Source organism: Neofelis nebulosa, chromosome 16 (assembly GCF_028018385.1).
Source record: "Neofelis nebulosa isolate mNeoNeb1 chromosome 16, mNeoNeb1.pri, whole genome shotgun sequence".
In the NCBI taxonomy this organism is placed as follows: domain Eukaryota; kingdom Metazoa; phylum Chordata; class Mammalia; order Carnivora; family Felidae; genus Neofelis; species Neofelis nebulosa.
This window is the reverse complement of record NC_080797.1, coordinates 24,740,334-24,765,604: the sequence shown is the minus strand read 5'-3', so window position 1 is coordinate 24,765,604 and position 25,271 is coordinate 24,740,334. Positions and strand designations below refer to the sequence as shown.

At 50.4% G+C, this 25,271-nt stretch overlaps 1 protein-coding gene across 3 annotated transcripts; it reads right to left on the bottom strand.

Annotated features, from left to right (window-relative positions):
- Positions 1-286: 286 nt before the first annotated feature.
- On the bottom strand, positions 287-23,912 carry LOC131497581 (uncharacterized). Of its 3 annotated transcripts, none has more exons than XM_058703968.1 (5): positions 23,669-23,904; positions 14,897-15,066; positions 5,289-5,416; positions 2,500-2,646; positions 287-535 (listed from the first exon to the last, which is right to left on the bottom strand). In XM_058703968.1, the coding sequence occupies exons 1-5, from the start codon at positions 23,734-23,736 to the stop codon at positions 305-307; spliced, it is 744 nt and encodes a 247-aa protein (XP_058559951.1). In that variant the 5' UTR covers positions 23,737-23,904; the 3' UTR covers positions 287-304. The 3 variants fall into 3 exon arrangements, with proteins under 3 accessions (XP_058559951.1, XP_058559950.1, XP_058559952.1); XM_058703967.1 differs by having other exon boundaries at positions 2,500-2,673; positions 23,669-23,902; XM_058703969.1 differs by lacking the exon at positions 287-535 and adding an exon at positions 2,057-2,398 and having other exon boundaries at positions 2,500-2,673; positions 23,669-23,912.
- Between the last annotated feature and the right edge of the window lie 1,359 nt (positions 23,913-25,271).

The following is a 25,271-nucleotide window of genomic DNA, read 5'->3' as shown; positions in this document are numbered from 1 at the left end:
GACCGGGAGGACAGAAAGGGTGGGGTCCTTGATTCACTGAACTCTAACCATCCCTTCTCTGCATCTTTAGACTTCTGGAGAATCATGTACCTACTAAGGATTCATTTCTAGTTCAGTATCGCAGCTCCTAACGGTTTCATCCTCTCTAAAATATTCCCACAGAGGCCTGTTGGTGGCATTCCTCAAATTATCTAAATGTTAAGTCAGGCCTGAGAACGTCTCCGCGTTCCTGAGTCGCTGGGCTCTATCTGTCTCAATGCAAAGCCTTGCAGCAAGGGGCCAGATCGCAGTTTTAAAATTTTTATTATTTCGTGTCATTAGATTTTGTTGCTTTAACTATTGGGGGGAATAAAGGCATTTTAATGTGACTCGCTGCCTTCTCTTTCGCGGGGTTGTTGTCATCCTTTCTGGCGCCCTGCTCCGTGGAGGACAGGGATAGAGCGTGGCGATTCCCATCCGCGGGGCGTGGAATGCCCGTTCTCTGCACGTGCGGATTCGTGGGCAGGTCTTGGGGGAGCGACACTGTTCGCATCTCCTAGGCGGCAGAGAATAAAGGCAATGAAATAGAGTGTGGGGGTGGGGAGCCCTGGCTCCAGTGCACGGGTTCATATCCCGGCTCTGCCCTGACCGCTGACAGCCTTGGGCAAGTTGCTTACCACATCTCATCTTTTCTTGCTTCGTGGGTATCGTGAGGGTGATGTTAACATGGTAGAGGTCATGAAGGTTAAGGATTGGAGGTAAGGTCTTTAGTGATGAGGGAGCATGAGGGTCAAACACAGGCTGCCCCCCACACGCCCCGCAAGTGGAATATGTGTGATATTCCTTGGACACACTCTCAGCTACCCAAGAACAAAGGAAAGGCGTTTAAGTGCTTGCCATGGTGATATGGGAAACTAAGGCAAGAAAAACTTAAATTCCCTTACTCCCTGCAGCCCATTGACAAGCCCTTGAAACCAGCAGAATGACCTCCCTCTAGGAGCTCAGCTGCCTGGATAATGGCACTTCGCTGGGGGCAAAAGAGAACCTTAGCTTCACATTAGCCCAACCTTGAGGACCCTGTAAGTCTATTTCCTTTATCTCAACTGCCCCCAGATACATGCTGGCAACCAGACTCCAGGCTTATGGCCCCCAGATCTACATCTCAAGGGTCTCATGACTGGGGTTGTATTAAACGGTGGCGTTTCCCTAGCAACAGCTAGCCCCTCAAGGTCCTGGAAAGGTGTCTTCCAAAATCCCTTAGGGACTTCCTCTATCCCTGACCCCCTGCCAACCTGAGGGTATGTAACCACGAGTTACCCGTCGGGACCCCAGGGCAGCTCTTGCTACCCCCGTGCTTTAATAAAATCACCTTTTTGCACCAAAGACGTCTTAAAGAATTCCTTCTTGGCCATTGGCTCCAGACCCCATGAGCCCCCCCCATCACCCAAAATGCCATCTTTTACCACCACACCTGGTGCGCGATGTGGGCTCGACACATTGGTGCTGCCGTTCCCAATTCACGCCAGCGAGCTTCTGGTTTAATGGGTTTGGGGCAAAAACCTGGGCGTTAGCATGGCTAATCACCCAGGTGATTCTGAAGCTCGGAAAAGGGTTGAGAGCTACTGGGGAGAAGAAAGGTCCAGAGCTGGGGTGTAAGACACACTACTGAGCTGTGCTGGGCTACCGGTGGCCTTGCCATACTGGCTCCCTCCAGACACAGGGCTGACGTGAACAAGGTTGGGAAGGAGTGCCCCAGAAAGGTGGTGAACAGAGAATTTGTTAAGGAAGGAAATGCCGAGGCCCCACCCAAACCCTCTGAATGGAAATCACTGTAAGCCTGGAAGTCTGCATTTTTTTATTAAAAAAAATTTTTTTTAATGTTTACTTATTTTTGAGAGACAGAGAGAGACACAGCATGAGCAGGGAAGGGGCACAGAGAGAGGGAGGCACAGAATCTGAAGCAGGCTGCAGGCTCCAGGCTCCGAGCCAACGGCACAGAGCCCCACGCGGGGCTCGAACCCGCGAACTGTGAGGTCATGACCTGAGCCGGAGTCGGAGAAGGGGAACGGGAGCCAGAACCTTCTTCCTTTATCACAGAAACTTCCCTTTCCCAGAGCCCTCTCTCTCCTCTTATTTCAGAACACCACACCTATAACCACTTGCCTTCGGAACTTCCCCAAACCTCAGGTTACCGACCTTTAGGTAGGCTACAGTTCATCTCTTGTGGTAGATAGGATCACTGCTCTCAGTTCTTTACTCCCTCCTACCCTGCGAACTTGCGATCAACAGAAGAGGAACGAGCCACTTTCTCTGCAGGCCAGCAGGTAAGAAACATAGACGGTTGCGATGGTAAAAGCCGGCAAATTTTACAGTAGTTTGTTACGCGGCATTTTTGCAGCCGCCGCTGACTAACGCATTTCTTAAAAAAGACAAAGAATTGGGGGTTGTCGCCGTTCTCCCTAAAAGACTTAAAAAGCAAAAACAAAAACGAAAAGCTTTTCCAAGGAGAAGGGGGCTCACCGTGGTGGCGAGGGCCTGGAAGGGGCTGAAGATCTGCCCAAGCTGGTGGCGTTTGTGCGCATTGACGTCCCCAAAGCGGCTGCGGCGCTCCTTCCGACCGGCCAGTCTCTTCTCTGCCTTCGTGTCCACAGAGTGCCAGAAGGGGCCCTGCGGGGGCACACAGGCCACAGGCACCTGCAGTGAGGGGCCGAGGTAACATGTGGTTACCAAGCACCCTGGGCTCGCACGGAGACAAAGAATACTTTTTAAAACAGGCAGCTCTTGTCCATGCCTCTCGCTTATCAGTGACTTCCATTTACCTTTCTTGATTTTCCGTGGCCTCGGGAGGTGGATAAAAGGGCCCTCTCTTCCCTTTGTTGCTGGGAGTCTGGCACATTCGAGTGAGGTCGGGGCACTGAGCTCTCCTTAGGAGCTTGCCACTCACTGTAGGACCTTGACTCCCCACCCACCTGGAAGGCCATGACTTTACAAGGTCCCTTTCCAGCCTCGAAGGGGCCTGGTGGCTATGAAACTGGAGAGTCAAGCTGGCTACGGGTTGAAGGCCATCCTTCCTGGAGGCAACAGGCAGGAGGCAGAGTGTGGTGTGGGCCGGAGGGTCCTGTCTCGTGATTCTAATCTCGCTTCTGTCAGAAACCGAGGCGCAAAGGAGCCCTGTGTGCATTCCGCTGGGAGAGACACCGCCATGGGTGCACGGTGGGTTTCCCAAGCCTGAGTTCCCTTCCGTGCGCCCTCTGCCCGGACCCAGCCCTCTCTCGGGGGCTGCCCTGCTGGGTGCCCACAGCTGTGGCCGTGCCAACCCTGCCTTCTGACCGCTGTGACGCCCACTCTCACTTGGTCTCCTGGGTTCCCCACCATCCCACCCTCCCCCCATTCCCTCTCCTGCCCTCCCTCGTCGGACTGACCACCGAGCGTCACATTCCACCTGTATGTCCGTTTCTCCGAGGAGCGGGTACCTCCTCAGCCTAGATTCTGATCACAGGGCCCCCGCCCCCAGGCACGCCCTGCCCTCCCGGTTTGCAGAGGAGGCTCAGCAAAGTTTTAGATGGGGTGGCCAGTGAAGGCCTTGCTGAGGTGAGGCTTGTACAAAGACATCTGAGGTGAGGGAGGAACAGAGCAGTCTAGGCAGCGGGCATAGCAAGTGCAAAGGCCCTGTGGCAGGACTGTGGCTACCATTGTGGGAGGGGCCACAAGGAGGCTCAGGTAGCTGAAGTGGAGTGGCAGCGGGACTCTATCTGCATCACGATTTCTTTCACACCCCCCAGAGGCAGGGACGTGGTCGGCTGTACGGCAGCAGATGGGTTCCGGCCACTGATGGCCGAGGGTGCCCTCCTTTCTGGCCGACAACACCTGCGAGGGTGGGGGTTGCCGAGGAGTGGGCGGCTGGACAGGCCGCAGGAACCTCATCCCAATTAGGGGCTTCGGCCATTTCCTGCCTCCCACACAGCAGGAAACAAAGATGCATGTTGTTTTATTTCTTCCAGCCCTGACTGTAAGGAGCCAGAAGAACGCGGTGATAGCAGCTCTGGAGGTGGGCGGAGGAACCCCTAGGGATTCCGGAAATCAAACGTCCCGCTTCCCGGATGGGGAAACTGAGACCCCCGCCGGGTGAGAGGACTTTCCTGAGGGCCTTCTGTTACCTTCTCGAGCATAAAGCCACTGTGTAGCTTCAGGGGGGTGACTCTGCTCCAAGGGAGTCCACCTTGAAGGACGATGGCTTGAAACCCCTGGAGCTTAGAAGGAGCCGGGCCACCCCGAGTCCTCGGGACTGGGCCAGAACCTCCGGACGGCAGAGCGCATCTCCTTTGCGCGATGCGAGGCCTCCAGCCCGGCCTCTTCGAGCTCTTCTCCTGTCCCTGACTTGTCACGTTGCTTTCCTTTGGGAGAGCCAGCATCACCGGCCTCATCATCACGTCTATAATACAGTGGGCGTGTGCCTCCTTTTCCGCCTGGGTGTCTGTCCCCCCCTTCCTGTCCTGCCTTCCCACCCACCCCCACTTACCCCCATCCATCTCTCAGGGCCCCGATTTTGGCTGCCGGTGCAGTGCACCTCCACCAGAGCTAAGTCCTAACCCCTCAGCTGCGGTAAAGTCCTCCTCTGGGCTTTCCATACACGGAGCCCAAGGGTCTGTGTCCCCCACTTGACTTCCTGTGAGTGTCTCTCCCCTCGCCCATGTCCCGGCTAGGCACTAAGATCCGTGAGAACAGGGCCTCTGTTTCATCCGTCCGCACGGATGGTCCATCTACATGACGACGTGTCTGCAGTAAGTGTGTGACAGAAGTTTGTCACGTGAGCAAGCAGTTACCTTTGGGAGAAGGCCATTCCCGGGTTTTGAGACAACAGGGGTAGGTGACCCCCAAACCTCTCAAACACGTCTCACTCACAGAGCAAAATGAACCCGTTAGCCCCAAGGTAAGGTGTTGAAGACTCACATCTTCCACGGTGGGGGTGTGGTAGAAATTCGGGGCCGGGAGGAGGAACAGAGGTGCCCTGGGGTGGAAAAGACCACTCGGAGCATTGGAAAACTGTCCGATTGGGAGGGTTGCTTGTTTTGTCTCTTTGGGGAACCCTGATGAGGTCGTGATACGTTATGACCTGTGTTTCTCTCCCTGCACTGGTCTTGCATGGTGGCAGAGGTGAGGGGGGGCGGGAGGGAGACGGCAGGGCACAGAAACCACTTCCTCCTGTCTTTGTCAGGACCTTGTTGGCTCAACCCACCCCTGCGTGGGGCATTCTCTCACTTCCCAGGGTGCAAAGGATAAGGAAAAGGGGGGACCCTTGGAAGACTCACGTCAGGTATTCGTAAGCTCTTTGCCATCAGAGGAGTCAAGTCCCAGCTTCGCCCCACAGCTTTGGTGGTGCTCAGACTCGAGATTAACGGTGGATAAACGGGTCCCAGCGGGATCGGCAGCTTCCAGTCTGTTCCAAGGAGGAGAGGAGAGAAATGCCGTGCTGTAGGGTCCGTGCGCAGTGCTGGCCCCTTCCCCGCCTCCACCAGGGTTAATGTCTCTGTGTTTGACCCCGACCCATAGATTAACAAGGGAGGTTCTCGCCACAGAGAAGGAAGCAGACCCTCAACCCGGGAGCCAAGAATGAAAGTGCTCTTGTTTTGGGAGACTCATCGAACCTATACGATACTCTGATTTGCTTTCTGGAATGTGATCGGCATGGTGGGCAATTCTCTGTGCTTGGTGCATCCCTGGCAAGTTGTTTTGCGGCTGCCACATGAGTCGAGTTAATTACTGCCCTGGGGGTTTAACTGAGTAGAGAAGAGCATCCTGGGCTCCCAAGATGGTCATTTAATTAGGTTAATTAAAGACTGAATTATGTGACCCTCTCACTTCTTTGTATTTGTGCAGAGTTATTTTTTACATACTAGTGTAGAAGTCGGCAAACTTTCTCTGGAAGGGCCAGAGAGTAATTATGTTAGGCTTTGAGGTCCATGTGATCTCTGTTGAAATGACACAACGTGGCTGTTGCTGCACAAAAGTAGCCAGGGGGGCCTGGGTGGCTCTGTCGGTTAAGCGTCTAGACTCTTGGTTTCGGCTCAGGTCATGATCTCACAGTTCGTGAGTTTGAGTCCCGCATGGGGCTCTGCGCTGACAGTGTGAAACTTGCTTGGGATTCTCTCTCTCTCTCTCTCTCTCTCTCTCCCTGCCGCTCAAAATAAAGAAGTAAACTTAAAAAAAAAGTAGCCATAGGTAACAAGTTAACAAGTAAGTGTGGCTGTAGCTCAATAAAACTTTATTGATGGGCAACAAACTTACCTTTCAGATCATTTTCATGCATCACAAAATATTATGCCTCTGATTTCTTTTTTTCAACCATTTAAAAATGGCAAAACCATTCTTAGTTTGCCAGTCACACGAGACAGATGGCAGGACAAATTTGGCCTAATGGGCTGTCGTTTGCCAACCCCTCCATTAGCGGATGCTTCAATACACCCCCTCTTGCAAGGAGACAATTTCCTAAGGCAAGCACTGATTTCCAAAATAGAAATGAGTGTTCTGGAGTTTTCGCAGCGATTTCAAAATCCCGATGCAAGATAGACATCTGGCCCGTGACCAAGCCTTCAGCAAACCGAGCCTGGGCTGGCTGGCCTAACTCAGTGACAAAATCTAGGGTTCCCAGGGTCTTCGACGTCATCCAGTTCATACTCTAGCCCTTATGTGTGGGCTCCCAAGTCCTAGAGTAAGCGATCTCATCATCCTGACCCTTAATCACTAATTTTCGCACGGGCAGCTTTGAGGCACCGGGAGGCAATTCGGCCTCCATCTAATCTAATCTCACTTCCTGATGTTGGACGGAGATGTTTATTCCCCCCCCACGCATGCGCCAGAGGCATAAATAATGGCCGGACTCCATCTCTAGGTTGCCGAGCCAGCCATGGTCTTAGGGTCATTTCCCTTTCTCTAGAGTTTAGGAGCTGAGGTTGTGGACAGCCAGGGTGGGAGGCTTGGGTCTGGGTGGTATCTTCTCGTGTGGTTCCTGAAAGCTTTTAGCAGCAGCCCAGGATGGTCTCACTCTTCCAACAGAATTTAAAAATAGAGAAGGAAGCAAGCTTGACATAGCCATTTCCCCAGGATGCCAGAGTAGGTATAAAGAAATAACTCCGAATGATTCTTTCTGGGTTCCATGATACTTAATCCTTAAGACCACAGCAAGGTTGTGATATTTGAACACCTTTCATGGTGGAAGGAGGCTGGGGGGGGGGGGTGGGGGGAGGCGGTTAGCCTAGCCCAGCCCAGGGTCTTGCACATAGTAAGCTTTCAATGAGTGTTTATAAGGGGGAAGAGATTTTGAAGGGCATGGATGCCAGCTGACCTCCCTCTCAGGTCTCTGTAGGAGCATATGTTATTCTGGTTGGGGGGGTAGGGAACGTTCCCCTCTAGACCCAGGCAAACCACAGCCAGTCCCGATTTTCCAACCCCAGGCTGCCACGGGCTCAGTGTTATCTCAAACGAGGAATCCAGCTTCCCTGGGCTTTGCCAAAGCCTCCCCAGTCCTTAAGTGTCTGCTTTCTGCCGCATTGGCAATCAGTCCTGCTGGAAGCAGGGACCGCTCAGCAGGTAGAAGGAGCCAGCCCCGACCCGGCTCGGGATGCGTTCCCGGGGTTCTGGAGCATGCCCCTTTGTACGGGAGAGAAACCCTGGAGGGTTAGAAGTGATGGGAAAAGAGGAAGCTGGGGCTTCAGGTCGCTCTTCTTTTCTTGTGGAATAATTATGACATTTTGGCAGTTTTTACGTTCCTCTCCTTGATGATAATTACTTGGGGGTGGGGGTGGGAAAGAATGGCTGCCAGGGGGGTGGAAGGGAAGTCAGAAAGAGGCTGCTCTCTGCAGGGATCAGACCCTGGAGAGAGATACGCATAGTCTTAAAAGACTGAGAGAGAAGGCTTTTAAAAAGATTATTTACAATAGAAAATCTACCTCCAGGCCCTCGATCCAGAAAGCACTTCTCGTCTGGTACAAGAAGGGTGTCTTTGCCTCTTGGCATTAGACTCTGAGCTCCGGAAGGCAGACTTTGGTCTTTGAAGTCCCAGCACCCCGCCTGAAGCTGGGCATATAGTAGGTGCTGCATATATGCAGGCGACAGAGCCAATAAGCACTGAACGAGCCTGAGGAAGACAAGCTGAGCACCTTTCTTGGCTACGTGGGCAACTTATTCTGCGCTCATCGCGACCCCAGATAGTCCCCACCCAGGGGTGGGCTGTCCGCTAAAAGGAACAGCAGCCGGGACCTGGGAGAGCCCCTTGGAAAGGTGTGAAATGTGTTGCATTTCAATGTTTGCTACAAGTAAATGGGAAAATGCTTTATCGCTGCTCACATGTGGTTGTCTTGTCCTCGGCGGTTTCTCTTTAAGGGGAATTTGGCTTTCAGACCCTGGGAAGCTATCAGACTTGGGCTCCCACCGAAGTTCACATTCCTGGCGGTGTGTTGGGGTGTCCTGGGGGGCTTTAAAAAATTCCAAAGCAAGGGTGCACCCCAGGCCACATGCATCTGCGTTTTGGCAGGTGGGACCCCGGAAAAAGCCATCTAGGGGAGTCAGTCGTGTGCAGTCCAGGCTGAGAACTACTGAGGGACCAGACCAGTGTGGGGGCAGGGGAGTTCTTAAGGGTAGAAATAATATAATCCTTATGGATTATGGTATTCTACCGAAGTCAGCACTTTTTATCTTTGACAGTGGCTTCAATAAGTGAGCAAAACCCCTGAGTCTCTGTATCCAAAAGTCATTTAGTTGGATTTGAAAGCTTTTTTGCTGTTTGCCAGCTTTTGAACGGGGTTGGGGGGTGAGGGGAATATTAGAGAAACGCCATGATTGGTTTTTTTTTTGGACCAAGGTCTACGTTAGTGTTTTCTGAATCCACAGCTCCTAACGTGTGGCCTGCCGTGTAATAGACACTCAGAAATGCTACGTGTAATAGATACTCAGAAATGCTAGAGTAATTATAGCAGCTGCGGCTTATAGGATTCTTCCTGTTACATTCGCCATCTCATTACACCTTCAAAGCAACCATATAAGATAGGTCATATTCGTGTCTTCATTTTATAGGGTGTGGTAGGCAGACTTCTAAGATGGCCCGAGATTCTGCCGCCTATTATGTATGCCCCGTGGAGTCCCCTCCCCTAGAGTGTGCACAGGACCTGTGAATATGAAGAGATACAGTTCATCATTACGTCCCATTGTGGCCAAGATGGAGGGATCTTTGCAGATGGAATTAGGTCCCCAATCAGTGGAGTAGATATGAATGAAAAAGGAATTTCTCTTGGGTGGGCCTGGCCTAATCAGGTGAGCCCTTTAAAAGAAGTTCAGGGGACTTGAGACTCAAGTCACGCTGACCGTACGGAAGCCAGCCACCCTGATTTCTAAAGCTGCAAGCAAATGGGCTCAGGCAACGAACGGGCCTCAGATAAGACCCCACGCAGAGGACCCAGCTAAGCCGGGCATTGTTTTAAGCTGCTAAATGTGTGGTAATTTGTTACACGGCACCAGAAAATTTATACACCAGTGAAGGAATAATAGTGCAGAGAAGTCATAGGACTTGGCCAAGGTCACACGTTAGGAACGGTGGAGCCGCCAGGGGAACCCCGCCATTTCTGACCCCTGGCTGTTTACCCGTGACATTGCCATCAGTTTGCGAAATAAGGTTCATCTCCATGAGCTCACTGATTTTCTGTGAACTATAAATGGGACAAAACCTAGGCGGACACCGAGGCCTGCTGCTTTGTGAAACAAAGTGCAGTCAGAAGTGACAGGTATTGGGGCGCCTGGGTGGCGCAGTCGGTTAAGCGTCCGACTTCAGCCGGGTCACGATCTCGCGGTCCGTGAGTTCGAGCCCCGCGTCAGGCTCTGGGCTGATGGCTCGGAGCCTGGAGCCTGCTTCCGATTCTGTGTCTCCCTCTCTCTCTGCCCCTCCCCCGTTCATGCTCTGTCTCTCTCTGTCCCAAAAATAAAAAAATAAATAAATAAATAAATAAAAAAAACGTTGAAAAAAAGAAGTGACAGGTATTTGCCTATGCCACGTAGGGTTTTTGCACATGGTAGGGATCAGGGCCACAGGCACGGAAAGGGTGTCTTTTCAGACTCGCACTCCAAGCCATCCCCACAAGTAGACACATTTGTAAGTCATGCGCAGGAGAAGGGATGATGAAAACTCTGTTAATCAGGACCGGGAGCACAAAAGCCAATTTACCGAACATCAAAGAGACCTCAAGAAAAAAACAAAAGACGTGGCCGTGGTCACATGGTGATGTCCATCTGTTTTGCTCCCGTTGAGAGGGTGCAGACCTACTTTTCTGAGTTTAGACCATCATGATTATTAGAGTTTCTCTTCTTTAAAGAAAAGTTAGTCTTTACTTCTAGTAGTAATGCACATTTTAATCCAGCTTTTCCAGTGTGTGTGTGTGTGTGTGTGTGTGTGTGTGTGTGTGTGTGTAAAAGTCTGTTGGTGGAGAAGGGGTGTCTTGGAAAGTTACTGTGTTGGTCCAGTCAGCCAGAATGTATCTTTCTCTCTTCTCTTCACTAACATGTCCTCTTTCCGCCTGGCTTGTGAATGTGATGCACAGAGGCGAGCAGCCATGTTGTGAACATGAGGATAAGGAGACGTAGATTATAAAAGGCTTGGGTCTCTGATGCCATCATGGAGTTCCCTACGGTCCCGCACTGCCTTCCTCTGGACATCTTGTCATGTGGGAGAAACACACTCCTCTCCCTGTTGGTGGAATTTTTTCTTTTTACCCCTTCAGGGCAAGTGCAATTCTGTTTGACATAAAAATCTAAACAATAAAGCAAACTCCCCAAGCATTTGAAAAACACTTGGCCAGCTGTCCAGTGTCAACACATGCAAGGGATAATTCAACATTTTTATTGTAATTTAAGAATCCTTTTCTGGAGTTGTAATCGGGGAGGGAGGGGGGACTCTGGGATGCCTCCTTCCTTCATTACTGAGTCATGGGAAGAATGCACAATGGATAATGGTGTGGGAGGGGGAATAGGGTGGTTGAAATAGAATTCAACCACAATAACGAATCACTCATGGGACCTGATGTGTTTAATTTGGTCTAAGGCACAGAGGACCCAAGAAGAAGTTGCTCTTTGTCTTTGAGTAACCCTTCACGGAGCGTCTGTTTGGGGTCTAAAAAGTACGTTCAGCTTTGGGGTGCGATAGATGGGCCAAAGCCCATATTCACTGAATATGCCAGTGAGGCTGTCGCCTGCACCAACAGGGACAGGGTCTAGAACAGGAAGGGGACAGACCCACTTTTCCCTTCCTGGTCCGATCACAGCCACATCACTGAATTCGGCTCCGGAGCACCCAGACTGCAGCTCATTCACAGAATGATGATGACGATGGGCAAGAATTAAAACCCTAAAACTCTGTCGTTTGGGGCGTGGCCGAAGGAGGTGGGAGTACTTTGACTGAAGAACCCAATGGCAGGGGCGCCTGGGTGGCTCGGTCGGTTAAGCGGCCGACTGCGGCTCAGGTCACGATCTCGCGGTCCGTGAGTTCGAGCCCCGCGTCGGGCTCTGGGCTGCCGGCTCGGAGCCTGGAGCCTGCTTCCGATTCTGTGTCTCCCTCTCTCTCTCTGCCCCTCCCCCGTTCATGCTCTGTCTCTCTCTGTCTCAAAAATAAATAAACGTTAAGAAAAAAAATTAAAAAAAAAAAGAACCCCATGGCAGAACACGGCAGTAATCTTCACCTCTCTAAAAGACTGCCCGGCTGAAGAGTGATCAAACCCATCTCCCCTCCACCCCACCCCGGCTCCAACGGTTGGACTTGGGACGAGCGATGGGAGCTTCCAGAAGGCAGTTCTGGATTTGGATTTGCTTACAACGCTGACAGTCACAGCTGCCAACGACGGTCACGTCGCTGCTGGCATTTCGGACCGAACTGTTCCTTGCGGGGCTGCTGGGCCGGGGTCCCCGCATTCACACGTTTGCTCCTCTGCTCAGTGATGTCACTGATGAATTAAGAAGGAGTTCCTTAGTGTCTGTTATGTGTCAGGCTCTTAGCATTCAGACTACAACCTGGAAGGCCTCTCCACCTTGGTGCTTCTTGGGTGCTGTGAGCACCAAATCTCCCCAGATCTGCCCCACCTCCCCTGAGTGGAGGCGGGTCGTGGGCTAGGGCTGTGGTTCAGATTTCATACAACACATGGCATTCCGACTGGGGAGTGGCTGCAGATTCTTGGGATTCAGTCACCCCAGCTACTCTCTGCCCTGAGATTCCAAAAATTGCTGTGCAAACCACACATTTCCAAGGGAGCCCATTTCGCCCGTTTCTTAAACATTTATGAATCTCCCTCCCTCCCTCTCTCCCTTTGTCCCTCCCCCTCTGCCTCGCCCATGCGTGCGCGCACACACACACACACACACACACTCCACTGTTGATCTTTATAGCCCACACCTATGGGTGTTTCCTGCCAGGATCCCTCGCCTGGCAGACCTCCTGTGGCTTTAGGACTACGGCCTGAAGCAGCGGAAGGTGGCCTCTCAGTCCCAGCTGGACACTCCTCAAGCAAGCGGGGCCATTCGGTTCAGGCCCCTTTTACTTCTTAAGGCGTCAGGCTTGCGCGATGTAGTGAGAGCAAATTGGCGGCTGTGCAGGACTGTCTGACGCTGGTGAAAGCATCTGTTGGAAAACTTGCTTTGTAATTTCCTGAGCCTTTTGGGGTCAGAAGTGGGTACAAACCCCCAGCCCGATTACTTTCAAGTGGGAAGAAAATCAGAAACAGAAGGGCTCACGTGGGTGCAGCCTGTGGATTCCGAACCTCAGGCTCCCAGGATAAATGTTTCCGAAGCTTCCAGAAGCACTCCTTTCTTAGGGAGCCAAAAAGCACTGGCATTCTCCCGAGGGAACCGATTTGGCCCAGACTGGACCGTAAGTGGGTGGGAGTGCGGCTCGATTCGCCCTCTGCCAACGCTGCTCTGTGAGGCTTGGAGACGAGCTGGAGCGCAGAACGAGGCCCCTTAATGCACTCGCTGCATTAGTGTCTTTGATTATCTCTATCGGTTTTGTTCACCGCGGTATTTTCAGCACTGGAACAGAGCCCGCCTCAGAGCGGGAGCTCAACAAAGATTCAGGGAGCGAAAGAACGAATCCATTTTTGTCTCCTGTAGACTCCCTGAAGTTCTTGTCACTTAGCTGACTTGGGATAAATGGCTGCTGTGTGAGACACTAAAGTCCAAAAGCAAAGGGGGCTCTGAGCCCTCAACAGACCCGGAAAGGAATAGAAATTGGGAAGGTGGGGAGTGTTCGGGAATGTGGAGGTGTCTGGAGAAGCCCTGGGCTTCTGTGCCTGCCCTCAGCAAGCATCTGAGCTCAGAGATGAGAGGAGGCCAGGGGCTTCTCCCACACACCTTTGAACTTGACAATTTCTTCTCAACTGGGCCTGCAATGAAGATTTTCAATTTGTTTGGCTTCCAGGCTGAGGCCTTTATCCCAAAATAAAGGGTCTCCTCTCTCTCTCCTACTTTTGCTATATCTCTTCTCTTTCCTTACCCTACAATTCTCCTTAATTGCTAGTTTCAGTCCTGGGGAGTAAGACCAACCTTTGCAAAAAAAAAAAAAGAAAAAAAAAAAAGAAAAAAAGAAAAGAAAAGAAAAAAAAAGAAAAAAAAAGTAAAAATGTCCTTTCCAAGCTCTCTCTTATCTGGCTCAGCCATCACAGCTTTTCATTGGCCCCGAATGGGACTAAAACCAAGAAGACTTTTAGGGAAGCGAAACTATGATTTTCAAAAAAAAAAAAGAGCCATGTCTGCATAACTAGAACCTTTTCTGATTCCGCGTGGATAGGTCTCTGGAGGTAATTAGGAGAATTTATGTATCCCCTTCTGGCAACTGTAATTTGTCACTCTGTTGAGCTCGTGGAGTGAGTGATAGCTCTGTGTTAATGATCAGAAAAGGTCGCATCTTCCACTTAGATGATGATGAGGCTTAAAGATAACTTTTCACCTTAACAACACCCCCTTGCTTTTCCGTCCCCTGTCAGTGAGGCACGCTTAGCAGAAATGCCATGAGGATGCATTTATAAGAGGTTTGACTTCTTTAGCTCGACAGAGAGTCGTGGAAGGAAAGATGACCCACCCCTGTGCCTTCCCCAGCTCCCTGGGCACAGACAGTGCTGGCTGCTCTGTCTATTTAACTCAAGGTTGGTAAATGAGAGCTGGAGAGCCACAGGCAAGGACAAATCACTCCTTGGGTAATAGATAGGTGAGGCAGGGGAGAAGGGACAGAGAGGGGGAAGACAAAGAATTTGCCAAAGGAGAAGGCAAAGGAGGCGTGCTTCCTGCCGGCGTAGCTGCTGTTCCGCGCGTGGATCAGCACCGTGGCCACTGCCTCCTGCTCTGAAGACGCCTACCACTGACACTAGGTGATTCGTTCCTCATACGACCGCAGTGGCCAGCGTCCGGGGCTCAGGACTGTGCTTTGCTGGGCTTAGAAGCAGCCCAACTCGGCAGAAGTAAAGGCGATGGTCGAATGGGAAAAGGGTTGCGGTCCCTTGGCCAGAGAGCAAAGGCCATCCTTGGCCGTCCCCCGGGGACGCTGTGCTCTGTGTTTCCTCCCAAGTAGCATAGCGGATCCTGTCGCAGAGAAGATGAGGTTGACCCTGGGACCCACAACACGGGATGCGGCCACCCAGCTGATAGGCACACACGGCCTTTAACTCCAATCGCTGCAACCCCTTCGGCCCCAGATAACACCTAAGTGTGCCAATTAGAGCCTTCGAGCCAGAAGTTCGGTCCTATTCGTGACAGCAGCTCTGCAGACTCTCTGTTTCCTACCCCAGCAGCCCTACCCTTGCGTGAGAGGCCCCGGCTCCAGGACCCCACCGTATAAACCCGAAGGGTGTCTGCAAAATGCACGGGGACCGGGTCGGTAGCCCCGGGCCGGCCTTACCCTTGGCGTCTTTCCGCGGTTCTGTTTTGCCGAGAGGCGGGCCTTCCCTGGTAGCCTCGTCATCAGCTGTGTCCTTAGCGATCTGGACACCTTCCCCCCTCGGCCGCGTCTGCCCATCAGGCAAGGGCTGGTGTGCAGGCAGGCCCTCCTCCTTCCTCTCGTGGGGGACTCTAAGCGTAAAAAAAAAAAAGAAAAACCCATCATCAGGTGTGAGGTTCTGGGTGACGCGGCCCCCAGATGGGTGGCCGAGCGTGTGTGGCTGTCAGAGGAAGTGGCTGAACCCGAACTTCTGACGTGATGAAAACTCATTTAATCTGGGAAGAAAAGAAATTGACTCTGTCGGCTTATCGTTGCATATTTGCTTTAGAGCAGTAATGAGGGTAGGATGGGAATACCCCCCAAGCAGTGGAACGATCGGAGAACAGGTGTTATGCTTCCAGGGATGCCGCTGAAGAATTATACACACACACACACACACACACACACACACGTATTACAAAGAAAACGGTTCTTACAAGGATGAGACATGGGAGGTTGGGAAACATCCAGAACATCTGGTATTTTTTTAATATCAAGCAATATTCTTTTTTTTTAATTAAAAAAAAATGCTTATTTATTTTTGAGACAGAGAGACAGAGTGCGAGCAGGGGAAGGGGCAGAGGGAGAGGGAGACGCAGAATCCGAAGCAGGCTCTAGGCTCCCAGCTGTTAGCGCAGAGCCCGACGAGGGGCTCGAACTTACGAACCGGGAGATCGTGACCTGAGCCGAAATCAGACACTCGACCGACTGAGCCACCCAGGCGCCCCGATATTCTTTTTTGTGATAATTTAAAAAATTTGATGGGGCGCCTGGGTGGCGCAGTCGGTTAAGCGTCCGACTTCAGCCAGGTCACGATCTCGCAGTCCGTGAGTTCGAGCCCCGCGTCGGGCTCTGGGCTGACGGCTCGGAGCCTGGAGCCTGTTTCCGATTCTGTGTCTCCCTCTCTCTCTGCCCCTCCCCCGTTCATGCTCTGTCTCTCTCTGTCCCCAAAAAAAAAAAAAAAAAAAAGTTAAAAAATTTGAGTATAGCTGACACACGATGTGACCTCGGTTTCAGAAGTACAACGTAGTGATTCGACTTCTCTGTATCACGATTGTAGCTACCATCTGTCACCAGAGCCATTTCCTCTTTAGGGGGTACAATGAATATGCTGCACATCAAACTGCGTTTCCTGTTTCTTCCCCCCACCCCCACTTCCCATGATATCAATTTTTTGTATTTGGGGAAATAGGAAACAGTTGTTGATTTTCAAGCGTCCAAGTGCCCCCCACTGGACAAGACCCACAGGGTCCTTCCTGACCTGACCCTGTTCCCTTCTCCATTTTCTGTTTCACCCCCTGCCCCACCCCCTCCACCACCACCACTCCCAACCTCCCACCCAGCGCACTTTCACCAGGAGAGCCATCCCAGTGCCCTGGAAATGCTTCTGGCACTCGGGCCTCTGCGATGGGCTTGTCTCTCCTCCTCTGTCTGCAATGTAACACTTCCCCTCCTTCCTTTCCTCGTGCTCCCCTCCTCCCAGGGAACGCCTACTCATGACTTCCTCTATTGGGCTGTCCATGACCCCCCCCACCCCCCCCCCCTGCCCAGTTCTCACCCTTAGATGTAGACCTGCCCTCCCTCTGGTCCCTGGCATCTTTGAAGTATCTCCATGTTAATAATGACCAGTTGCGCAATAAATGGTCTGTTTTCACACCTACTTCCGCTGTTCAATTTCATGTTCTATGAGGTCATAGACTCTACCTTGCACACGGATGGCTCCCCAGCACGTAGTACAGATCTAGCAAGAGGCAGATCCTCAGTGTCTGTTGGATGGGTGCCTGGATGGATGGAGGGTGGGTAGGTGACAAAGCACTGGGTAAAGGTAGAGAAGGACAAAAGACAGTAGACCCAAAATATGAGTCGTGTGGAAGAGAACGTCAGGGCGGGAGGGGCGTGTATAATCAAGCTCAGATCCGCAGTGACGACCAGGGTCAGAGTTAGGAGCAGAAAGTCAAGGGCGGTGCTTCTGTACCTATGAGGGTCCCAGCCGAGCCTCGTCAGGAATGTGCCCCTCCAGGAAGGGCTCGGAAAGCAGAGCACGATTTTTGCTTTGGCATGCTGTGGTTAGCGCTATGTGGCAGCTTCTCGGGTGGGTTTCATTTTTTTCCCCGAAAGCCAAAATAATTTAATCTGAAAGCCAGCCTGCTGGAGGTGATAATTAGAAGACAAGGGTTACAGAAATAGAAATAACAGTGTCTACACTTGGAGCCTCATGTTAGCGCCTGTCATTGAGCTAACCTCGCTGATACTGGACAGAAACCTAAACATTTTTCCGTGCCATCCACGTTTTAAAAAGGTGCATCATTTTTCCTTCATGAGTCTCAACTTGGCTCCTGGCATTGTAGTTCCTGAGGCTTCCAATCACTGAGGACGGTTCCCTTGCTGCTCTCCAAAGATCTAAGCTGTTCGTCTGCTGCCTAGTTGCAAATAGCTGGGCAGTTTTGCAGGAAAACTAAATTCTTAAACTGAAAAGAACATCTGCTCTATGTCTCATCACTAGATACCTCCAGCTTTTCTAGCAAGTTGTAACATGTGTACTGACAACCCTCAGGCATATTTTGGCACATTAAGGAAATCTACACTCAATAAATATGTTATTAGACGTGTCTCCAGTGCCCTATTCAAGGACCCTCACGTGCTTTACTCACTCTGAGATGCTTGTTTATAAAGTTGTAGCCGTGCCCTTACCAGGTAGATATGCAAACGAGAGCGGGCCCACAGGACTCAATTAAGCCTTGTCTTGTCCTCGGTGACTGCGGGGGGAGCTGGGGATGTCCTCCATAACAGCACTTTCTGGCACTTAAAAAACATGCTCACAAAATGTCGAAGAGAAGAGAATACTTTTTAAAGGGCCCCGCGTCAAGGAACCAGTGACCAGATCTCCATCTGTTTCATATCAAATGTGTTTATTATCTTTGCATCTCATTCCACAGCTCTGCATAGTCGGTTAGCAAATATCTTTTGGGATCTTAACTTATGCTTAAGAACATGTTTTTATAAGTGTAACTGGATGTTTGCTCTCACACAGAGACGGTGGTATCTCTTTCTTCACTTTGACTCTGTGCTTTATCGAAACTGTGGGAGAGTGCCCGTGGGTTCCATTCATTCAACACTCAGGGTTTTTTTTTTTGTTGTTTGTTTGTTTGTTTTTTGGGTCCCCCACCCCCCCAACGATGTCCCAAACTCTACCTTAGAAGTTGAGCGGAAACAAGATAGTAAGTAAATATATAAGTGAAGTAATTGTGGGTTGTGAAAGGTGCCAGAAGGGAAATAAACAAGGGAGGCAGTAATTGTCAAGGACAACCCTTTGGACTGGGTGGTCCAAAAAAGGCTCTTTGGGCAAAAGAATTAGGAGCTGAGACCTGAAGGGAAGAACAAGCTGTTCAAAGAGAAATTAGGCGATGGGCACCCAGGCAGAGGAAATGGTAACTGTAAAGGCTTTGAAACAGTCCAGGACTTGGCCTATTTGAGGAAGAGAAAGCAAGCCAGCATGGCTGGAGAGGACAGAGAGAAGGAAAGTGGCATGAAATGCAGCTGGAGAGAGTCCAGAGTCGGTCAGGCAAAGCCCCGTGGGAAATGTTCAGGGTTTCAGATTTTATTCCAGAAGCAACCAGAAAGCCAGGAGAAAATGCCATGCATGGATCTGCATTTAGTGAGGATTAGGCTGGCTAATCTGTGCAGAAAAGTGGGGAGAGAGGGGAAGGGGAGGGGTGAGGCTGGAAGGGAGATGGCTGCATCAGCTGAAGTGAGAGGTGTGTCGTGGGAGGTGGGGAGAGGAGGGTGGGATGGAGAGGTTTGGCGGGTGGGCTTGACAAGCCCCCCTGGCTGGAGGGGACAAGGGACAGGAAGACCCAGAGACCCACTGGTGATCTGACCCGAGCGACAGGGGGGTGCCAGTGTTACTTACAGGGAAGGGGCGGTCTCAGGGGAGAAATGGCTGCCTTGTGGAAAGGTGGGGACTGGAAATCCATTGTGAATGTGCGAACCGGGAGACCTGTCTCTCAGCTCTGGGTAGAAATGAAGAAGCCTCTTGGCAGTAAATCTCTCGAAACGACAAAGTTTGGGGCGCCTGAGCCTGGGTGGCTCAGTTGGTTGAGCGTCCGACTCCTGGTTTCAGCTCACGTCATGATCTCATCGTGTGTGGGTTTGAGCCCCGGGTCAGGCTCTGTGCTGACAGCACTGAACCTGTTTGGGATTCTCGCTCTCTCCCTCTCTCTGCCCCTCCCCTGCTTGTGCTCTCTCTCTCTCTCTCTCTCTCAAAAATAAATAAATAACAACAACAACAAAAGAAAGGGTAAGGTTTACCATTTATCGTTATAACTTTAGAAGTAATGAGACATTTGGAAGAATGGGCAGTGGAGCTCGAGACAACTCAAGCTGGGGAGATGAGCGATGGCTCCAGAGTTGACAATAAATCCAGCGAGTGGCGGAGTGCATGGAAATACGCAACCAGGAATCTTCTCCCCCGCAACTTCTCGTTGGATCAGACTTCATTTCTGTGCTGGACTAAAACTGCTAGGTGAGGAGTGGGTGAGGGGAGAACAAGAGCTGCTTGTGCTGAGAAGGGTGGCGGAAACATCCGGAAAGGAGGATGAGAATCATGACGTAGACGGAAAGAAGTACTCGGAGCTTGCAAGGCATGCCTAGGGGATGATACAATCTACGTATTTTAATAGTGTCCTTTGAGTTTCAGTGAGTGGAACTCCTTTTTAAAAAAGGTTTATTTATTTATTTTGATAGAGAGTGAGTGCGAGCAGGGGCAGGGGCAGAGAGGGAGGGAGAGAGAGAATCCCAAGCAGGCTCTGCACGGTCCTTGCAGAGCCTGATGCGAGGCTTGAACTCACGAACCCGGGAGATTGTGACCTGAGCTGAAATCAAGAGCTGGATGCTTAACCGACTGAGGCGACCCGGAACCCATTTTTTAATACAGCAACCCTACAAATGATTTTCTCTGAAAATCACGGATGAGAAAACATGAACCAAGGCATCTGCTAACATTTCTTCAGCTGCGTCTCTGTGTTCCTATTAATTTTCAGCAGATTCTGTTTGTTTTTCCACCAGCCTGCCTATTTCCGAGTACACGCAGTCCCACTCTTTACTTGGCTTATCTCCTTTTCTGTTTGCTTATCTCCTTTTCTTTTCTGGATGGTGCTTTTAAGAAGCACAATATTTGGATCATGGGGGAGCAGCCTGCAGTGCAAAAATGCATCATCTGGAAGTTCTCACTGGCACCCGACTTGCAAGGATCGATTGTCCCTCTGGGTTTCTGGTTTGCGTATCTACAGTCTCCGAGCTGTGCAAGGGGAAAGTCTTTCACTTTGGATAGGAGAAGCCTAAGTTCTGGAGTTTGAGAGGCCTGAGTTGGTCTCTTAGTTCTGTTGCTTTCTATTTTGTGACTTCAGGCTTGTGACCTAATGGGTCCCAACCCAATGTTTTCACCTGTAAAATGGGTAGTGATATATGCAAGTTGCAGGGTTGTGGAGTTTAGGTGGCATGACTTAGGTGAACTTAGGTGAAGTTCTTATCGTGGTATGTGTTTCATGCTGGTAACCCCAAGCAGCCCATCATATCGTTATTGCTAAGCTTCCAACAAAATGGTCGTCGGTGTGATGGAAAACAAACACTGTGGGTGGCCTGTAAAGGCTGTTGACAGGCATTACAGTGGGAGCGGAGGGTGCCAGGGTGCTGGGTGGGGTTTCTCTGTCACCGTCCAACAAAGTCTGAAAACTGGAAGCCCTGTAGTGTGTTGAACTCATCCATCGGTGAACCTGGCTAACAAATTTGAACTGAACAATTCAACTTAAAAAAGGGAGACAGGGGCTCAGTCGGGTGAAGCGTCCGACTTCAGCTCAGGTCATGATCTCGTGGTTCATGAGCCCCCTATCAGGCTCCGTGCTGACAGCTTAGACCCTGGAGCCTGCTTTGATTCTGTCTCTTCCTCTCTCTGCCCCTCTCCCGCTCAAACTCTCTCTCTCTCTCTCTCTCTCAAAAATAGATAAACATTAGAAAACAAAAACAAAAATGAGAAATTTTCCCATGCAACGTGGATCACAAGCAGCTCTTGAGACATCAGAGCTGGTGACGTGGGATGCCCACCATTCCAGACGGTGACTGTCAGCTGTGACTTGGAAGCAGCTGATGCTGTGATAGGGGGCGCCCTTTTCAGTTCCCAGTTGTGCCTTCTCAGCTCTCGGCCCCTCTTAGACAGACTGGTCTTAGATCTTATATGGACTCTTGATTAGCTTGTATAACCTTGGACAAATTCTTTCACTCTTCTAGTCTCAATTTTTCCCACCTGTAACATGGAGACGGTAATAATGCTTACCCCAGAAGGTCCTTTTTTTTTTTTTTTAAGTTTATTTATTTATTGAGAGAGAGAGAGAGAGAGAGAGAGAGAGAGAATCCCAAGCAGGCTCCCCACTGTCAGTGCAGAGCACGATGCAGGGCTCGAGCTCATGAAATGTGAGCTCATGACCTGAGCCGAAATCAAGAGTGGGATGCTCAGCAGACTGAGCCACCCAGGTGCCCACCAGAAGGTTCTTTTGAGTAGTACATCCCATCAACAAAAAGTCTTTCCACAGTGCTTGGCATACAGAAAGCACTCAGGGCTAGCTATTGTTGTCATCAGAACGCTTTGAGAATTTGTGGGCTTCTAATGGAAACACACGCTTCGACGGACACTGACGGAAGTTAAACCGTGGGTAAGACAGACTTATGTCACAGGGACATAGTATTTTTGAAAAATGCCACGGAGATTTCCTTTTGCATATACTCTTGTACTTTCTTTGCTCCCCACTCTCCTTTCAGGGATAAGCTTTGTGGGTAGATATCCTCTGTTACTTCCACCCTCTACTTGTCCCCATCCTGGAGCTGGCTGACTGGGTTATATCAATGGACTCTCTTGCCTCTGGGGTCTAGGTAGGTTTGGCCAATGGGATGCTCCAGTTGGGGATCCAAAGAAGGAAGAAAGATGCTGGTACGTATTCCTCTGGCTGGCTCCTTCCCTAAGGGTTTCGCTTGACCTGCTAGGACCCTAACGGAACGGAACTGGTTCTCTCTCCACACTTTCTCCTTCAGGATGTCATAGGCCTTCCCTCAGGTCATCAGGCCTTGGGTCTAGGTAATGACTACACTGTTCCCCTATACCTCTCCCATGCCTTTGCAACACCACTTTGATTTATTCTACGAGGTAAGTCACTGGTTGACGTGGCTTCTGCTGTCTCGGAGAAAATTAGAATCCTTACAGCCGAAAGCGAAGAAAATGGAGGCATTTCTAGGGTCCTAATTTCAAGATGGCACTTTGCATCCATGGCAATGGAGAAATCAAGCTTCGTGAAGAAAGAAAAGAGTTTTCTGCATTTCTCGGGGTCTCCTTCAACATGGAAAGAGTGAGGCTAGATCAAAAGAAAGCCAAAGTGCGGAACGGCAGAGGAAAAGATTTATGGGCGATTTCCACCAGACAGGAAGAGGAAGTAGAAAATGTTGCTACAAGAGACAGGAGGGCAGTTCCGAGACGGTAGAACCTGGGTGTGGTCCACAGCTTGGTCACTGAGAAGCGGCTGCCTCTTCCCCGCAAGACTCCCCTTTCCCCAACCCACCAGGCGTAAGCAAAATTGGGGTGATGAGGTGTTAGGAACCCTCACAGAAAACCACAGATGGTTTGAGGGGCACTCAGCACATCTCGGCTCACCCCCTGCCCTGTGCTTTCCTGCTGTGCCTACCATGGTCCGCAGGTGGTAATACAGCCAGCGTAGAGGGGTCCCGGAGGCCCAGAGTTTCTGTCTGCCCTGCTGAGAGGACGTCAGGGAGTAAGAGCAGCTGTGTCCTGCCACCAGCCTGTGGTCAGAGCAAGGAAGAGAGAGGCGACAAAGCACCCGGACCTGGGGATCTGAGGGACCCCCAGGGACCCGAGGTGTCAGCAGCAGATGCCAACTGGACACCCACAAAGGACAGTGAGATCTGCTACACGTACGGGAACACCAGCCCAGGACGTCCAGGGACGAGACCAGCTGGTAGCTGAGAACACCAAGGACCCGACCGAAAGGGTGTGTCGGCTTCCCTCTGCACCCAGATACCATGTTGGAGGGAGGAGGAGCGGCCAGTGGCCCCTGGAGAGAAGGAAGAAACTGCCTTTGAAGTGGCAGAGTATTTCCCCAAATGAGGCTGAGTTTACCTCAAAGTGAAAGGGTTCAAAGAGGAGTAGAATAAGTTACTCTCGACTGACAAACTTGTTTTCTCTCTGCCATCGAGGAGGAACGGGAGCTCCAGAGTAAGAGAGTGGGGATGACCCACAATGAGCTTCATTTTTTTGCGCCTCCGAATGTGTCGTGTACATTTTGATGCCCCGTCCTTGACTTCCTCAGGAGACTGACCCTTTACATGGGACCTTGGTGTCAGAGGTGCTGAGTCACGTGAGGGATGGTGAATGCATTTAATCTTCTACAATTGACTTTTTCTTATTAAGTCATCTCATTATAATAACATTCAAGGAAAATAATACAGAGAAATAGCCATATCCCCTCTACCTTATGGTGAAGACGTTCACTTTTTTTTTTTTTATGGCTTCTTTATCCATGTTGTTAAAATATCGGCTAACAGACTGACCGAACCCCACGTATAAGAAAGCCAGTGCTGTCGACAGCCAGAACTTGTCCCCGGTGACATAAAGGAAGAGAGAGGTGAGCTGGTTACCTGACATTGTCATATGGCGTCAAGCTTTTGCTTACTTGGGAGACCTTCCAACTAGTGAAGTGGGACATTCTTAGGATGGTGTCCAGAGTCAACAGTGTTGATAGAATTTCACACTTTATTTCCTGCTCCTTAGCCTTTGCCCTTGTACAAAATCCCAGGATTCATGGGCATACCTCTCCATCCTTTCTCTGGCATCCTAGACCCCGATTCTGGGGCTCTGGCCTCCTTTGGAATGTTGACATTATGATGTTCATGTTAGAAGGTTGTGGGTGGAGTCCCCAAGCCTGTTTAAACAGGCTTCCATCCTACAGAAGGGATTTTAGCTCTGCTTACCTCTGCATGTTTTCTCCCTTTTGTGTTCTAATGGACGTGCCATTTTAAGGAGGCGTTTTACTTGGGTTGGGGAGTGCGTTGTGAAGCAAAATACATCCCCCTGTTCTTATGGGTATCTCCCTGATCTGGAAGCAGGTGCTGTTCTAAACAATTGCCTATTCATGTACCTCCATGGGCTTGGAACTCTAAAGAGACACAGATCTGCCCACATCCATGAGCAGGGGAGACGCCTATTTATTTCAGCAAGATGGCGGACCAGGGTTGATCTGGACGTGGTATTATGGATTGGGAAGCTTGTTTGTGAGAGGTGAAAGCAGCTGATATTTTGAGATGTCATTCGGTTGTCTGTGTAAATACTCCCAAGGGTGTCTTCTCAGCAATCCCCACGGTTGGCAGAAAAGCCTCGGGTGATGACAGCTTTGGGGTCACTTGAGAAGTATTCAACACAGGATGATGCATCTGTGGGCTTTTCAACCATGAAGGAAAGGGGGCTTCTTCGATGAATCCCAGGGAATAAAATGGAGGAAATGCCAGATCAAATCTAGACACAAGATCTGTGGACAAGTGGGTGCAATAAAGGAACTGTTTAAGACTTTATACTTTTCCCACTGACACCAGGCTTTTTGGTTCCCGACGCCTACCTTATCAGTATTCCTGGCATTGACAAATGTGAAATCCCAGCAACTGAACAAAATGGGAAAAATCAGACCATGACCAATCCGCTTGGCATTATTTCTAACTTCTGTCAGGATTTCCTCTTCGACCCATGAAGAATTGAGAATCACTAAGTTTCCAAACATACAAGGGTAGTCCTAACTGTTGTTTTTTGTTTTGGTGGGGTGGGGGCTGGGGGTTGTAGGGTGGGGCAGAATTGAGTTCTTATCTTCTTGACTTGTGGTCAGACGATAGAGGCCATATGCTTTATCAATGCTTTGATATTATTTGAGATGCCCTTTGTGGCCTGGCATGTGCTCAGTTTTTGGAAGTATTCCCTGTAAATTTGAAAGGAATGCAGATTCTCTAGGAGTTGAGATAAAGTTCTAAACATGTGGATTTGATAAAGTATCTTACTCATGCTATTCAAATATCCAACATCATTATCAATCTTTTGATCCCGTGATCAATCATGTTGTAACAGACGAATGTTAAAATCATACTTTAGGAAATTCAATTTTTCCTAAGTCTATTATGATATCACTTTTACTTTACTTTACTCTCGCTTTATATGAAATCACGCTTTCGTACATCCATCAAATATTGACAGTTTCAT